The 17,322-nt window shown below is 40.7% G+C and overlaps 1 protein-coding gene across 1 annotated transcript in view; it reads right to left on the bottom strand.

Moving 5' to 3' along the window:
• Positions 1–17,322, bottom strand: part of LOC132379726 (VPS10 domain-containing receptor SorCS1-like) — a 1,404,942-nt gene that overhangs the window by 76,080 nt on the left and 1,311,540 nt on the right. Inside the window, exon 18 of the mRNA XM_059948015.1 lies at positions 9,672–9,843. Coding sequence (XP_059803998.1) covers positions 9,672–9,843 — 172 coding nt within the window. The remainder of the gene's footprint in view (positions 1–9,671; positions 9,844–17,322) is intronic.

Raw genomic sequence — 17,322 nt, forward strand, 5'->3', positions numbered from 1 at the left:
GTGTGTTGAATTTGAATTTGTAGACATACTGTCTTGAACTGAAACTGAAGTTAACCATAATACTTAAGAATAGGAATTCAGTTAGTTCCTAACTAACTAGGGATAAATAGAAAGGCATTGTTAGTCTGTAAACTTTTAAATAGGGAGTAACACTAGCTCTAAGTAGTTAGAGAAAATCCAGTAACAAAGGTTATTCTAATAAATCTCACTGATTCTAACTAATAACAAATTTGGTTTTCATTTGATATCTGATTTTGGAACCTAAACAGAATGACGGAATTTTGAATTGTTCTAACTTGTAAATATTTTGTATATATTGCTATTTTTATAAACAAAACTTACTTCCAGATGTGAGTGTTTTCTATTCACTGCCTCCTTCTGATACCTTGAGCTTCTGATAGTCACCTAACACCTTGTGTAGTACTATGGAATTTGCTTTTTATCATAAAGAGTGCAGTGACCAGTCACATGAGATAGGAAAAGTGCTACACAGGTGTTACATATGTGATTTACAAATGCACCTACTTTAACTCTCTGGGTATGTCACTCAGCCTGAGGTGACAAGAGATGGACAATGCATAACTGCTTTGCAGAAGAATTAAAAAATGTAATTGTTGGTAATACCACATGTCACAAATTGGCATTCATGATGTTGTATAACCATTGATGCCATCATTCTCTGGATAGCTTAAATGAAAAAGTAAGGAAAATGCAAACTCCATCATAATAATCAAAAAGTGATTTGAATTCTTGGACATTGATTTATTTTAATATTTATTTTAAGGAAAAACTTCTTCTCTCAGAGAGTTGTGGGGGTCTGGAATGCACTGCCTCGAAAGGCAGTGGAGGCCAATTCTCTGGATGCTTTCAAGAAGGAGCTAGATAGGTATCTTATGGATAGGGGAATCAAGGGATATGGGGACAAGGCAGGAACCGGGTATTGATAGTAGATGATCAGCCATGATCTCAGAATGGCGGTGCAGGCTCGAAGGGCCGAATGGTCTACCTCTGCACCTATTGTCTATTGTCTATTGTTTAATATGTCCATTGGGAGCTTTGGGCCTCTTCTGGTGCTTTGAGTTAGGTTTGTAATCCAACATCTTTCCCCCTCCCCCCATTTTGCAGCAGAACCCTGCAAACTTATCCTTTTCAAGTCTATATCCAGTTCCCTTTCCCCATGTTAAACATAAGCTGGCCACTCTCTTGAGAGGGAAAGCAACCAGCTCATAAATTAAACAGTAAGCTGATTCGCTAATGTAGCCCTAAAAAGATCTGACTGCTGGAAAATCCATAGCACTAGTACTTTGATGATGAAACCGATAGTAAAAAGAAATCCATTTCAGAGGCTTTAAACCATGGGGTTATTAAAGAACAATCAGGTAATTGAATCCAATATGATGGTTGCAGTTCAAAATAGACCTCTCACGTTGCCCGGAAAATGCCATGACAGTTGAGTCCTGATGAAGGGTCTCGCCCTGAAACGTTCACTGTTTACTCTTTTCCATAGATGCTGCCTGGCCTGCTGAGTTGTTGAAGCACTTTGTGTGTGTTGCTTTGATTTCCAGCATCTGCAACTTTTGTGTTTGTGATAACAATCAGACTATTTCATACATCTAATGTGGAAGACCACATTAAAAATTATGTTAATGAAACAATTGAAATGGAGATAAAGAGAGATAATGAGATGCTTAAAACTTCTTGCTCAAGAACAAAGCAGGAAGATTACCCTATCCAAAATGCATTAATTTAATGATTATTATCATAAGACATAAGGAGCAAAATTGGGCCATTTGGCCCACTGAGTCTGCTCCACTATTCCATCGTTGTTGATTTATTATCCATCTCAATCCCATTCTCCTGCCACCTCCCAATAACCGTAGACACCCTTTCTAACCAATAATCAATTGACCACATTTTAAATATACCCAATGACTTGCCCTCCACAGGCATCTGTCACAATAAATTCCAAAAATGTACCATCCTCTGATGAAAGGAATTCCTCCTCGTCTCTGTTTTCAACAGGTTCCTTGTATTCTGAGCCTGAGTCAATGATACACTGGCATATTAGTCATCCATGATTGAGTAAGTTATTGATGCCATCTTTTGAATGAGATGTTTAGCTCAGGAATTACTTATTCCTTCAATTTTATATAAAAGATGCCATGGGACAATTTGAAGAAAGTAATTAATAACTATATTTCAAATGTACATATTTGGATTTAAGGCATTTTGGGGGAATCTGGTTTGCTATGTGGAATGTTGCTTGGTTTAATACTAATTAGAGTTATAGCAAAGGACAAGAAAAAGAAATGAGGTGTAAAAGTAGCTGCCATTGATCTTTCAAGAATCAATAGAGTCTGACATTGTTCTAGAGGACTGAAAAATTGTATATATTACTCCACTCTTCAAGAAGGGAGGGAAGAAGAAGAAGGCCAGTTAGCTTAACCTCAGTGGTTGGGAAGATGTTGGAGTCCAAGTATCCTGTGGTTGCAGGGTACTTGGAGGCACATGATAAATAGGCCAAAGTCAGCAAGGTTTCTTTGGTGGAAAATCTTGCCTAATAAATCTGTTGGAATTCTTTGAAGAAATAGCAAGCAGGATAGACAAAGGAGAATCAGTGTATGTTGTGTACTTAGATTTTCAGAAGATTTTTGACAAGGTGCCACACATGAGGCTGCTAAGCAAGATAAGAGCCCTGGGTGTTACAGAAAAGTTACTAGCATGGATAGAGTATTGGCTAATAAAGGGAGCCTTTTCTGATTGGCTGACAGAAGCTAGTGGGGTTCCAAGGGGCTCTGTTTCTTTTTAAGGTGTATGTCAATGATTTGGATGATGAAATCAATGGCTCTCTGGCTAGGTTTGCGGACAGTACAAAGATAAGTGGAGGGGCAGGTAGTGTTGGGGAAGCAGAGAGTCTGCAGAAGGACTTGAGCAGATTAGGAGAATGGGCAAAAAATTGGCTGTTGGAAGGAAGTGTAAGGAAGAGCATGGTCAAATACTTTGGTAGATGGATTTGGTAGATTATTTTCTGAATGGGGAGAAAAATCAAAAATCAGACGTGCAAAGTGATTTGGAAGTCCTTGTGCACGATTCCCTGAAGGTTAACTTGCAGGTTGAGCTGGTGGTAAGGAAGCCAAATGCAATCTTAACATTTGTTTCGAGAGGACTAGAAGATAAGAGCAAGCATGTCATGTTGAGACTCTGTAAGGCACTGGTCAGTTTGCACTGGAGTACTGTGAGCAGTTTTGGGCCCCTTATCTAAGAATATATGTGCTGGTTTTGGAGAGGGTCCAGAGGGGGTTCACCAGAATAATCCTGGGAATGAAAAATTTAATATATGAGAAGTGCTTGATGGACCTGCACTTGCTGGAGTTTAGAAGAATGAGTGGGTTCTCAATGAAATCTATCAAATTTTGAAAGGCCTCAATAGAGATGAGAAGGATTTTTTTTTAGTTAGAGGGTGATGAATCTGTGGAACTCATTGCCACATCTGGCTGTGGAGGCCAAGTCATTGAGGGTATTGAAAGCAGAGGTTGATGAGTTTTTGGTTACGTCAAAGTTCACGGGGAAAAGGCAGGAGAATGGTGTTGAGATGGATAATAAATTAATCATGATAGAATAGTGGAGTATACTTGATGGCCAAGTGACCTAATTCTGCTCCTATGTCTCCTATGAGTTTCTTTGTTGAGTGTCCTATGAGGATATATTGAGCGAGCTAGGGCTTTTTTCTTTGGAGCAAAGTGGAATAAGTGGCAACTTGATAGAGTTGTACAAGATAATATAAGAGGCAGAGATTAACTGGATAGCCACAGACTCAGGGAGTGGAAATCATTAATATGAAAGGGCGTTATTATAAGGTGATTGGAGGAAAGTGTAGTAGGGACATTGGAGGTAGTTTTTTTTTAACCATAGAGAATAGTAGGTGTGTGGAATCTGCTGCCAGGGGTGGTGACAGAGACGGATACATTAGGGACATTTAAGAGACTCTTACATAAGCATATTGATGTCAGCAAAATGGAGGCCTACATAGGACAGAGGTGTCAGACTGATTTTAGAGCACATTAAAAAGTCAGCAGAACATCATGAGCCAAACAACACATGCTGTGCTGTGGAGTTTTATGTTCTATGTTCTAATATACGTGTATAATATCAAATAATTACATACCAACACACACAAATGCTGGAGGAACCGGACAGGCAACATCTATGGAAATTAATAAACAGTTGACGTTTCAGGCTGAGGCCCTTCTTCAGGACTTTCCATATGTCTCGGATTTCTTTGAACAGGGATTGTTTTGCTAGGCCAGATACAACTGGCAGGATTAGCAGTCTGGTGAATCCAATTGACCAGAATTAGGAAAGCAATGGAAGATGGTCTATTGGATTCTGTGAAGATATATTAAGAAAATTTATTAGGAACATGGATGAAAGAAAATTAGAAGTCTTTGTGGACGATCTTAGAGTGAGTTGCAATGTCAGCACAGTATCATGGCCCAAGGGCCTGTATTGTGCTGTCCTAGTCTACTTTCTATGCTCTAAGATATGCTTTAGATATGTTGGTTGAAGGATACCTCCCATATTGTCGGAAATAGTGCAACATCCACCTGAAAGTGCAGATTGAGATTAACTGAAAGATGGACTCAGAGAGTACAGCACTGCATGGAAATTCCAGTGCACATTTAATGCTCAGTTCTTTGGGGTAGGACTGGAATTCACAATCTTCAGATGCAGAGGTAAGGGTGAGACAGACATGACATATTAGAGACATGACTATGGTATTCCCCGCTGTAGAATGAAACTATGTTAAAACTTTAATACTGTCGCTGGAATCATTAAAAGTATTTCAGCTGCTGCTGAGAAGCCTAATTGTAGATTCCTGCTGCCATTCACTATACGCTGTGAGTAGCAGTGAACCTACAAAATAAAATACAGCAGTCTTCTGGAGCACCAGAATTTTACATTATAAATCAGAGCGTACCAGAAATATCATAGATCTTGGTGTGTAAATTATATTATAAAACTTCTTGGTGTTTGCTTTTATGTCCTTCAAAGCTCTAAACCACTCAGTCTCTCCACTTTTCTTAAAGGAGGTATTTAAAATCTGCCTCTTTAATCATCTTGTCCTGAAAAACCGTAAACTGCTTGGCCTCTCCACTTTTCTTTGAGACATTATTGAGCATCTCCTCCTTTGGCCATTTTCCTAAAATCCCCGTTCATTCATATTCCTCTCATTTGGAATACAGGCTCAGCTGACTGGCCAAAATTAATGCCCTGTCCCTATGTGCCCAGGGAGGGGTAGCACCTCTAGTGAAGGGGCTTGTCATATCCATTCTGGGGCAGCTCACTCACTTTTGGTCCCCACCAGACATTCACCTGCCATCTGTGGCTCCAAGCAACTGTTTGCATGCCACAGCGGCTACACCCCAGTACACTGGTTTGGCAGGCAGACTAAACCAGGTGAGGGTATCTGGCAGCCTCATATCCCGGTGAGTGGGTACTAATGGTCGTATGTATGTGCATACGTGTGTGTAACTGTAAGCGTACATGTGTGTGTAACATGGAATAACAGTACAGCACCGTCACGACTTCAGTGTTGCGACTGACTGACAGAGTTTTTTGGGTTACTGATTTAATTCCCTAATGCAATTTCAGTTCACCTTCTTTAAGAAGTAACACAGAAGTATAACATCTCCAGTGAACCAGATGCTGCCTGACTTGCTGAGTTCCTCCAGCATTTTGCATTTGTTACTCAAGATTTCCAACAGGTACAGAATTTCTTGCATTTGTGGTGCAGAGGCAGGTGGGCAGAAAGTGAAACATCAAGATTTTTTGAAAAATCCTATTGTAGATTATAGGAGTATTATTGTACTTGGATTGTGTCCAGATACATCACATTTTATAGTTTTGATGTTCAATCAGACACTTGTCAGCTCTAACAAGGGAACTCTGAACTGGCTACTACTGGTAAAATATTCAGCTCAGAAGAGTGCTCACTTAATAGGCCGAGGGTAGCATACCTGATCTCTCTTTCTGTCAATGTATCAATCAAAAATTTCACTCTATTTCCTTTAATGAAAAGGCATACTGCACATTGAAGAACTGAATTATTAAGTTGCTCAACCTTTTACCATATTCATTTTTGCGAATGAGTCTGCATCTTAAGTGTTTCCTTTAGTTCACTCTTTATAGCTCTCTGACTTGGCGGAGGATGACTGGGATGGATCAAGACTCTGGCGTCACTGAAGGAGGGTGTAAGGGTAGATGACAGAACCAGCTGCAGCCCATTTCTTCAGTTGCCCAGTGTGAGTGGTACGGAGCTACTATTTGGGGATAGGTGCTAGCCATGAAGTGTTACTCTGTTGAGAACTCTCTTGTTTCAGAGTCAGAGACTGTGAGATCAAGTCTTACTCTTGAGGCATGTGTACAAAAATCTGGAACAACCCTTAAGTGCAACAATGGGATGAGGCAGGGTGTGGTGGGGAAGAGCAATGGGCACGTTAATATTCAGAGGAATTGTTAACCTGAAGCCCTGTCTGCTCTCCAGACTCGATGTAAATTACACCACAGCACTACGCAGAAGAAAGTGACTGACAGCGTGTTGTAGCTTGTAGTTTTGATATTCTCAATCCACAATCTCAACTCTGCACTAAATGGGGTCCAGTGTAGCATTCCCACTGTCTAAAGTTGAGAGAACAAGTAGATTGGGCCTATACGCTCTGAGTTTTAAGTAAGAGAGGAAATTTATTGAGACAAAACCTTGAGTCAGATTGATAGAGTGGATGTTGTGAGCATGTTTTCACTTGTGAAGGAATCCAGTCGCTGAGGGGTTACTCTGTGATGCGGATGGTGGGGGGAGGTCGTGGTCAAGAACTACAGCTCGAAATAGGATGGAAATTATTCTTCAGAAGGTTGTTAATATTGGAATTCACAATCCTAGACAATTGTGGGTGAAGCACAAACAAGTATATTCAAGGCTAAGCTGGACATATGTTTAGAACATAGAAGAGTACGGCACAGGAACAGGCCATTCAGCCCATGATACTGTGCTGAACCAGCTAAAAAGCAAATCAAAAACATCCAAATGCTAATCCTTCTTACCTACACCATGTCCATATCCTTCCATCTTCCTTCCATCCGTGTGCGTATCCAAATGTCTCTTAAAATTCTCTAATGTATTTGCTTTCTCTAATGTATCAACATATCAGGCAGTGCATTCCAGGCATGCACAACTCTATGAGTAAAATACGTACCCCTCGCATGCCCCTTGAACCTACTTTCTCTCACCTCAATGCATGCCCTCTGGTATTAGACATTTCAACCCTGGCAAACAGATACACCCTATCTACTCTATCCATGCCTCTCATAATCTTATATACCTCTATCACATCACCCTTCAGCCTCTGAAACTCCAAAGAAAACAACCCAAGTTTATCCAGCCTCTCATGATAGCACGTGCCCTCTAAACCAGGAATCCTGGTAAACCTCTTCTGCATCCTCTCAAACAATGCAACATCCTTCCTATATTGGGGTAACTAGAACTGTAAGCAGTACTCCAGGTGTGACTAACTAGAGAGTTAAAAGGTTGCAACATAACAGCATCGCTGGAAAAGAGTACAGTTGACATTTCAGGCAGAGACCCTTCAGCAGGACTCCATAAGCATTCTGGAAACTTTCTTAACCACTCTATTGAGCTAGGGAGCTATAAACTTGGATCTCAAGATCTCTCTGCTGAGCAACGCTGTTTAGGTCCTTATCCATAACAGCGTAGTGTCTCCTTGCATTTGCCCTACCAAAGTGCCAAACCTCTCATTTATCTGGGTTAAACTCCATTTGCCATTCCTCTGCCCATATCTACAACTGATATATATCACATTGTATTCTTTGCCAGTATTCCACACAATCCACAGCTCCACCAATCTTGCTATCATCTGCAAACTTACTAACCCATCCATCTTCACTTTCATCCAGGTCATTTATATACATCACAAAGAGGCGGGGTCCCAGCACAGATCCCTTTGGAACACCACTAATTACAGATCTCTAGCTTGACTTAGTCCCTTCAACCACTACCCTGTCTTTTATGTGCAAACCAGTTCTGAATCCAAATTGCCAATTCACTGCAGACCCAATGCATCTTAATTTTCAGGTTTAGCCTACCATGAGAGACTTTATCAAACACCTTACTAAAATCCATGTAGACAGCATTCACTGCCCTACCCTCATTAATCTCTCTCATCAACTTATCAAAAACTCAACCATGTTGGTAAGACATGACTTGCCCTGCACAAAGCCATGCTGACTCTTCCTAATTAGGGCATGGGTTTCCAAATATTCATATATCATATCCCTAAGAATTTTCTCCTGCAATTTCCCTACAACTGACATGAGACCCAGTTCTCAGGATTTTCCCTTGTTCCCTTCTTAAATAGAGGTACAACATTAGCCACTCACCAGTCCTCTGGAACCTCACCTGTGCCTGGAGAGGACATGAAGATACTGATCAAGGCCCCGGCAATCTGGCCCCTTGCCTCTTTCAAAAACCTGGGGTAAATCCAATCAGGCCCTGGGGTCATCCATCTTAATACTCATTAGGAGGCCCAACACTTTCTCCTCCTTGACCTCTAAGCACCCTAATTATTTATACACTCAGCACTGATCTCCTGGTCCTCCACATCCTTTTCCTGGGAAATACTGAAGCAAAATACGGATTAAGTACTTCACTCATATCTCTGCATCCAAGCAAGCTTCCCCCCTTTATCATTGAATGGTCCCATCATCTCCCTAGTTATTCTTTTTCTCCTGATGTATGTTGTGAATGCTTTGGTTTTCACCTTAATCCTATTTGCCAAGGACTTTTCATGTCCCCTCCTGGCTTTGTTAATTCCTTTCTTTAGGTCTTCCTTACACTCCTCATTTGCTTCATTTGATCCTAACTTCTGAGGCTTTGCATAATTTTCCCTTTTCTTCTTGACTAAATTCATCACCTCGATAGACATTCAAGGTTCTATTACCTTTCCATTCACATCCTTCCTTCTCATTAGACTGTCCATATATTGATTTAGGAAACCTTTCTGGATACACTTAACAAATTCTGCCCCATCTACACATTTTGCACTAAGAAGTTTATAATAGGAAATTTGAAATACCCCAAGACAACAACCCTATTATTTTTATACATTTCCTTAGTTTGATTACCTATCTGTTTTTCAATGTTCTGGTGATGTGTAGTATGATCCCATCAATGTGATTGAATCCTTCTTATTCCTGAGTTCGACGCAAATGGACTCAATGTCTGACTCCTCCACTATGTCTCCTTTGAGTGCAGCTGTGATATTCTCCTCGATTGTTAGTACAATGCTCCCGCCCTCTTTTACCTCCTGCTCTACCTTTTCTAAAAGAGTTTAAGGGAAGAGACAGGAAAGTGGAAATGGAACAATGGTCCTATTGAATGGCTCAAAGGAACAATAAATCTTACGTTGACCAAAGGATTTGTTTCCATGCTGTATGACTCTATGACTGATTCTTGCTCCTATTTCTTATATCCTTAGGCTCTTTGCAGTGCCTGTGAAGGGCTTGGCTTTGACCTTCAGCTAACAATATATTGTTGTTCCATCACAGATGTGACTAAAACTACTCACATTGATTGGAAGTAGTGCCTCAGGATGACTCACCTCTTCCAGGTGGGCAATGAAGGTGACGTTCTGTTGTGACATCATGACGAGCCTTCCGTCGCTGGTGACGAGGTGCAGACCCCGTGGAGGTCGGCTAGAGCACTGATGCTGCTTGGCTGTGTACTGATCCCAGACACCATCAGTGCAATTATTGGCACCGACCTTCCGGTACCTGCATACAGTTAAAACCACATAAAATGAGACTCCTAATAGAGCCATGCACAGTTGTGATTTAAGAGAAAGATTTTAAAGAGAAACATTATAAAGATTATATTTAGTTGTTACATGTACATTGAAACATACAGTGAAAGGCATTGTTTGAACGAATGACCAACAGGGTCCAACAATTGTGTAGCACGTAAGTGTGGCCACACTTCTGGCTCCAACTTAGCATGCCCGTAACCAACACAGCATGATTAAATTGGATGTTTAAGACATGAGGATCTTATTGCAGTGATCAGTTGTCTGAATAACAATCCAAAAGGAACATAAATCTCACATCTACAATAGAAGAGAGTGGGAATTAGAAAATGTCTTGCACTAAGTGACCAGTACATGGCTGAAAGATTATAGATGGAAGCTATAAGGATATACATTGTATCAAAAGGATAGGCAGGAGAGCAGAGGGTGCAGTGTTGCTCTGTTGGTATAAAATGAAATCAAATCATTAGAAAAAGATGACATAGGGTAATATGGTGTTGAATCATTGTGGATAGAGATAAGGAACTGCAAGGGTAAAAAGACCCTGATGGGAGTTGTATACAGACCCCCAAACAGTAGTTACAATGGGAGATAGAAAATGCATATCAATAGGACCATGCTACAATAGTCATGGGGGACTTCAATATGTAGGTAGTTTGGGAAAATCGGATTGGTGCTGGATCACAGGAGAGGGAATTTCTAAAGTGCCTATGAGATGGCTTTTGAGAGCAGTTCATGGTTGAGCCAAGTACAGGATCAATAATTCTGGATTGGGTTTTGTGCAATGAATGGGAATTGATTAGAGAGCTTAAGGTAAAAGAACCCTTAAGTGTAAGAGATCGTAATATGACCAAATTCACCCTGAAATTTGGGAAGGAGAAGCTGAAGTCAGATGTATTAGTATTACAGTGGAGTAAAGGGAATTCCAGAGGCATGAGAGAGGAGCTGGCCAGAAGTTATTGGAAAAGAACCCTGACAGGGATGACAGAAGAGCAGCAATGGCTGGAATGCCTGGAAGCAATTTGGAAGGCATAGAGGAAGAAGTATTCTAAAGGAAAAATGATACAACCGTGTCTAACAAGAGAAGTCAAAACCAATGTAAAAGCCTAAGAGAGGACATATCATATAGCAAAAATTAGTGGGAAGTTAGAGGATTGTGAAGCTTATAAAACCAACAGAAGGCAACTAAAGAAATAATTAAGAAGTTAAAGCTGAAATACGAAAATAAGCTAACCAGTAATATTAAAGAGGATACCTTATTTTCATCAGACACATAAAGCATAAAAGAGAGGGGAGAGTTGCCATTGGACTGCTGGAAAATTATGCTAAAGGATTACTAATGGGCAACAAGGTAATGACGGACGAACTGAAAAAATATTTTGCATTGGTCTTCTCTGTGGAAGACAGTGGCAGTATGGTGGAAGTTCCAGGTGTCAGGGGGCATGAGTGTCTGAAGTTACCATTCATAGAGGGAAGGCTCTTGGGAAACTTAAAGTTCTGAAGGTAGATAAGTCACCTGAACCAGATGGTGTACACCCCAGAGTTCTGAAAGAGGTGGCAGAAGAGATCAAGGAGGTATTAGTAATGATCTTTCAAAAATCACAGATCCTGGAATGATTCTGGAAGATTGGAAAATTGCAAATTGCAAAAAGAAAGTAGAGAGGCAGAAGAAAGCATTTCTTAATTTCTATCTCTTAATTCCAATCTTGTCAATCAAGGAGAAGTTACATAAATACTTAATGGGAAAGGTATAGAAAGTTATACCAAAAGATTGGACAGATTGTGTTAGGAAAGACATGTGGAGCATGAATACCAATATGAACGTTTGGACAAAATGGCCTGTCTCCCATTTGTCTCTTGTGCAATGTGATCCCCTACTTCGGTGTTGGAAGTCAAATGATGGATGCATGTCAAAAGCCCATCGAGAGGAATGGAAATCCAGCCAACTTGAATTCAGGGATTTGAAGTTATAAAACATGGCAATGATTGGAAATGACCCCATATACTGGGAATTTTGTGGATTTCATGGTGGAAATTTGAGATTGCTACCAATACTAAGGGCATACAATGATAACCTGAGACATACTGGAAATCTGGAGTTGATTAAATGTTGTTAACGTGGGATCATATTCTCACCCTAAATAATTATTCTCTGCAAATGCATTTGTTTTTCAAAACCAGTCTCCTTCACAAGTAGTTTGTAAAAAGACAGCAAGAAGGAACTTGTCATTGAAGAGAAAGCTTCATCCAACAGCTTGAACATCCTCCGATACTTGTAGGTGAAAGGAAGATAACAGTGATGGAGATTAAAGGACAATTATCTATATGTTCCTTGTATTGACAATTTGCAACACAAGGCATTTTAAATTACCAATAATGATTAAACTGTTCTTGTCTTTATAAATAATGAAATAAAATCAATCTGATTTCACTAGATGTGTTAGTTACTTTAAACTTATGACAACTTTACTGTGAACAAGTGGGATTCTACCAAATGCATCAAGCTGAGTGAAGTGTTTGGTTTAGTTTTGCATAGTCCTCTCTGTTTCCAAAATGTTTATACAGCATTTGTGGGTCTTATTTAATGCAGAGTGCCATCTCTCTGGCAAGGAACAGCAATGTTTCAGCAAAGAGTTTAATATAGATGCAATATCTATCCCCACTGGTGAAGTGTAGTCATTTGAATATGATATTGCAAAGCTCTGTGGCAGTGGGAATAGTGCTGTTGTATTAAGACAATAAGACCATAAAGCATAGGAGCAGAATTAGGCCATTTGCTCCACTGAGTCTACTCCACCATTCAACCATGGCTCATTTATTTTTCCTTTGAACTCCATTCTCCTGGAACCTTTGACTAATCAAGAACCCACCAACCTCCATTTCGCAGATACTCAACGACTCTCCTCCACTGCCATCTGTAGCAATGAATTCCACGGATTCACCATCCTTTGTCAAAAGGAATTCCTCTTCATCTCTCATCTAACAGCACACCCTTCTTTTCTGAGCCTGTGCCCTAGTCTTAGACTCGCCCACTACAGGAACCATTCTCCCTACACCCACTCTTCACAGGCTATTCAATATTCAATAGGTTTCAATGAGATCCTCCCTCTTTGTTATAAACTCCAACAATGTAAAGTCATCAAATGCCCCTCATATGTTAACTTTTTTATCCCCAACATCATTTTCAAGAACCTTCTCTGAACCCTCTGCAATGCCAGCATACATTGCTTTGATAAAGGGCTGAAAACTGCTAACAATACTCCAGGTGTGGTCTGACCAGTGTCTTATAAAGCCTCAGCACTACATCCTTGCTCTCTTATTCTAGTCCTTTCAAAATGAATGCTAACATTGCATTTGAATTCCTTACCTCTGACTCATCCTGTAAGTCATCCTTTTTCATGTCCTAGGGCTCCCAAATCCCTTTGCACCTCTGATTTTTTTTCTCCCTGCTCAGAGAATAGTCTATGCCTTCATTCCTTCCACCAAGGTACATGACCAAACCGGTGCAAACTCTGCTAGCCTTCCTCACAGTCCACTACTCCCCCAATCTTAAAGTCACCACAAATTTGCTGATCCAGTTTACTATATTATCATCCAGATAATTGATATACTAGATGGAAAACAACAAGGGGTCCAGTACTGATCCTTACAGTACTTCACTAGTCACAGGCCTTCAGTTAGAGAGGCGACCATCTACTACCACTCTTTCGCTTCTGCCACAAAGCCAATATTTAATCCAGTTTACTACCTCATCTTTAATGCTAAGTGGCTGAACCTTCCTGACCAAACTCCCATGCAGGACCTTGTCAAATGCCTTGTTAAAGTCCATGTAGACAACATCCACGGTCCTGCCTTCATCAACTTTCTTGGTTATTTCCTCAAAAAACTTTATAATATTGGCTAGACATGATCTACCATGCATGAAGCCAATCCTGACTATCCTTAATCAGTCAATGTTACCCAAATACTTATATATTCAGTCTTTTAGAATGCTTTCCAATAATTTTCTCACCACTGTCAGGCACATTGGCATATTCGTAAATTCCTGGTTTATTTTTAGAACCTTTCTTGAACAGCAGACCAACACTGGCTATCCTCCAATACTCTGTTAGCTCACCTATCACTAAGGATAGAAACTTAGAAAACCTACAGCACAATACACAAAACTGTGCCAAACATGTCCTTACATGAGAAATCATCTAGGTTTACATATAGCCCTCTATTTTTCTGAACTCCATATACCTGTCCAGGAGTCTCATAGAAGAACTTATTGTATCTGCCTCCACTACCGTCACCGGCAGCCCATTCCACGCACTCACCACTCTCTGTGTAAAAAACTTACCTCTGATATCTCTTCTGTACCTACTTCTAAGCAACTTAAAACTGTGCCCTCTCATGTTAGCCACTTCATCCCTGGGAAAAAGCCTCTGACTATCCACACAATCAATGCCTCTCATCAGCTAATACACCTCTATCAGGTCACCTCTCATCCTCCATTGCTCCAAGGAGAAAATGCCGAGTTCACTCAACCTATTCTCATAAGGCATGCTCCCCAATCCAGACAACATCCTTGTAAATCTCCTCTGCACCCTTTCTATAGTTTCCACATCCTTCTTGTTGTGAGGCAACCAGAACTGAGCACGGTACTCCAAGTGGGGTCTGACCAGGGTGCTATATATCCACAACATTACATCTCGGCTCCTAAACTCAATCCCATGATTGATGAAGGCCAATGCACCGTATGCTTTCTTAACCACAGAGTCAACCTGTGCAGCAGCTTTGAGTGACCTATGGACTCAGACCCCAAGATCCCTCTGATCCTCCACACTGCCAAGAGTCCTACCATTAATACTATATTCTGCCATCATATTTGACCTACCAAAATGAACCACTTCACACTTATCTGGGTTGAACTCCATCTGCCACTTCTCAGCCAGTTTTGCATCCTATCAATGTCTCACTGTAACCTCTGATAGCCCTCCACACTATCCACAACACCTCCAACCTTTGTGTCATCAGCAAATTTACCAAACCATCCTTCCACTTCTTCATCCAGGTCATCTAAAAAAATCACCAAGGGTAGGGGTCCCAGAACAGATCCCTGAGGCACACCACTGGTGACCGACCTCCATGCAGAATATGATCCGTCTACAACCACACTTTGCCTTCTGTGGGCAAGCCAGTTCTGGATCCACAAAGCAATTTCCCCTTGGATCCCACATCTCCTTACTTTCTCAATAAGCCTTGAATGTGGTACCTTGTCAAATGCCTTGCTGAAATCCATATACACAACATTTACTGCTCTACCATCATAAATGTGTTTAGTCACATCCTCAAAAAATTCAACAGGCTCGTAAGGCATGACCAGCCTTTCACAAAGCCATGCTGACTATTCCTAATCATATTATATTCTTCAAATGTTCATAAGTCCTGCCTCTCTGGATCTTCTCCATCAACTTATCAACCACTGACGTAAGACTCACTGGTCTATAATTTCCTGGGCTATCTCTACTCCCTTCCTTGAATAGCGGAACAACATCCGCAACCCTCCAATCCTCTGGAACCACTCCCGTCCCTATTGATGTTGCAAAGATCATCGTCAGGGGCTCAGTAATTTCCTCCCTTGTCTCCCACAATATCCTGGGTTACATCTAGTCCGGTTCTGGTGACTTATCCATCTTGATGCTTTCCAAAACTCCTGCACATCCTCTTTCTTAATCTCTACATGCTCAAGCTTTTTAGTCCATTGTAAGTCATCCCTATAATTGCCGAGATCCTTTTCCATAGTGAATACTAAAGCAAAGTACTCATTAACTACCTCTGCTATCTCCCCTGGTTCCATACACACTTTTCCACTGTCACACTTGATAGGTCCTATTCTCTCACATCTTATCCTCTTCCTCTTCACATAATTGTAGAATGCCTTGGGTTTTCCTTAATCCTGTCCACAAAGACCTTCTCATGGCCCCTTCTGGCTCTCCTAATTTCTTTCTTGAGCTTCTTCCTGCTAGCCTTATAATCTTCTAGCTCTCTATAATTACCAAGCTTTTTGAAACTTTCATAAGCTTGTCTTTTCTTCTTGACTAGATTTACAACAGCCATTGTATACCATGGTTCCTGTACCCTACCATCCCTTCCCTGTCTCATTGGGATGTATCTATGCAGAACTCCATGCAAATATCCCCTGAACATTTGCCACATTTCTTCCAACCATTTCTCTGAGAACATCTCTTTCCACTTTATGCTTCCAAGTTCCTGCCTGATAGTTTCATATTTGCCCTTACTCCAATTAAATGCTTTCCTAACTTGTCTGTTCCTGTCCCTCTCTAATGCTATGGTAAAAGAGATAGAGTTGTGATCACCGTCTCCAAAATGCTCTCCCACTGAGAGAACTGACACCTGACCAGGTTCATTTCCCAATACCAGATCAAGTACAGACTCTCCTCTTGTAGGCTTATCTACATATTGTGTCAAGAAACCTTCCTGAACAAACTCTACCCCATCTAAACCCTTCACTCTAGGCACATGCCAATCGATATTTGGAAGATTAATATCTCCCACCATGATAACCCTGTTATTATTACACCTTTCCAGAATCTGTCTCCCTATCTGCTCCTTAATGTTCCTGTTACTATTGGGTGGTCTATAAGAAGCACCTAGTAGATTTTTTGACCCCTTCCTGTTCCTAACATCCACCCATCAGCAAGGATGATGTAAATATTTCTGCAAGGGCCTAGAGAATTTCTGAGGGAGCACCTTATCAGCCTCAGGGGATTTATCCAGCCTAATTTGCCTCAGAACAGTGAACACTTCCTCCTCTGTGACCTGCGTAGGATCCATGAAGTGGACACACTGCTTCACTTCTATAGATTCTGTGTCCTCCTGAGTAAATACAGATGTAAAAAAAATTATTTCAGATCCTCCTTCTTTCTCACATTCTGATTCTGATTCTGACATGGACTAGCATTCTGATCTCCCGGAGAAGCAATTTTGGCCCTTGCAATCCTTTTGCACTTAAGATATTTGAAAAATCCCTTAGGATTCTCCTTCAGAACAACCTCATGCCTTCTTTTAGCACTCCTGATTTCTTTGTTAAGTGTTCTTTTTAATTTCTTATAGTCCATAAGCACCTCACTTATACTCCATTAGCACCTCTAATTTTTCTTCACCAGGGCTTCAATATCTCTTGAAACCAAGATTTCCAACACCTGTTCTATTTGCCTTTTATTCTGACAGGCACCTACAAGCTTTGTACTCTCAAAGTTTCACTTTCAAAGGCCTTCCACTTACTAAATACATTTTTGCAACCAAACAGCCTGCCCCAATCCACACCTGTTAGTCAAGATGTGTGATTTTAAAATCACCTACTATAACAACCTTATGTTTCTTACAACAGTCTGCAATCTCTCCACAAATTTGTTCCTCGAAATCTCTCAAACAGTTGGTGGTC

The sequence above is a fragment of the Hypanus sabinus genome, chromosome 22, assembly GCF_030144855.1.
Source record: "Hypanus sabinus isolate sHypSab1 chromosome 22, sHypSab1.hap1, whole genome shotgun sequence".
In the NCBI taxonomy this organism is placed as follows: Eukaryota; Metazoa; Chordata; class Chondrichthyes; order Myliobatiformes; family Dasyatidae; genus Hypanus; species Hypanus sabinus.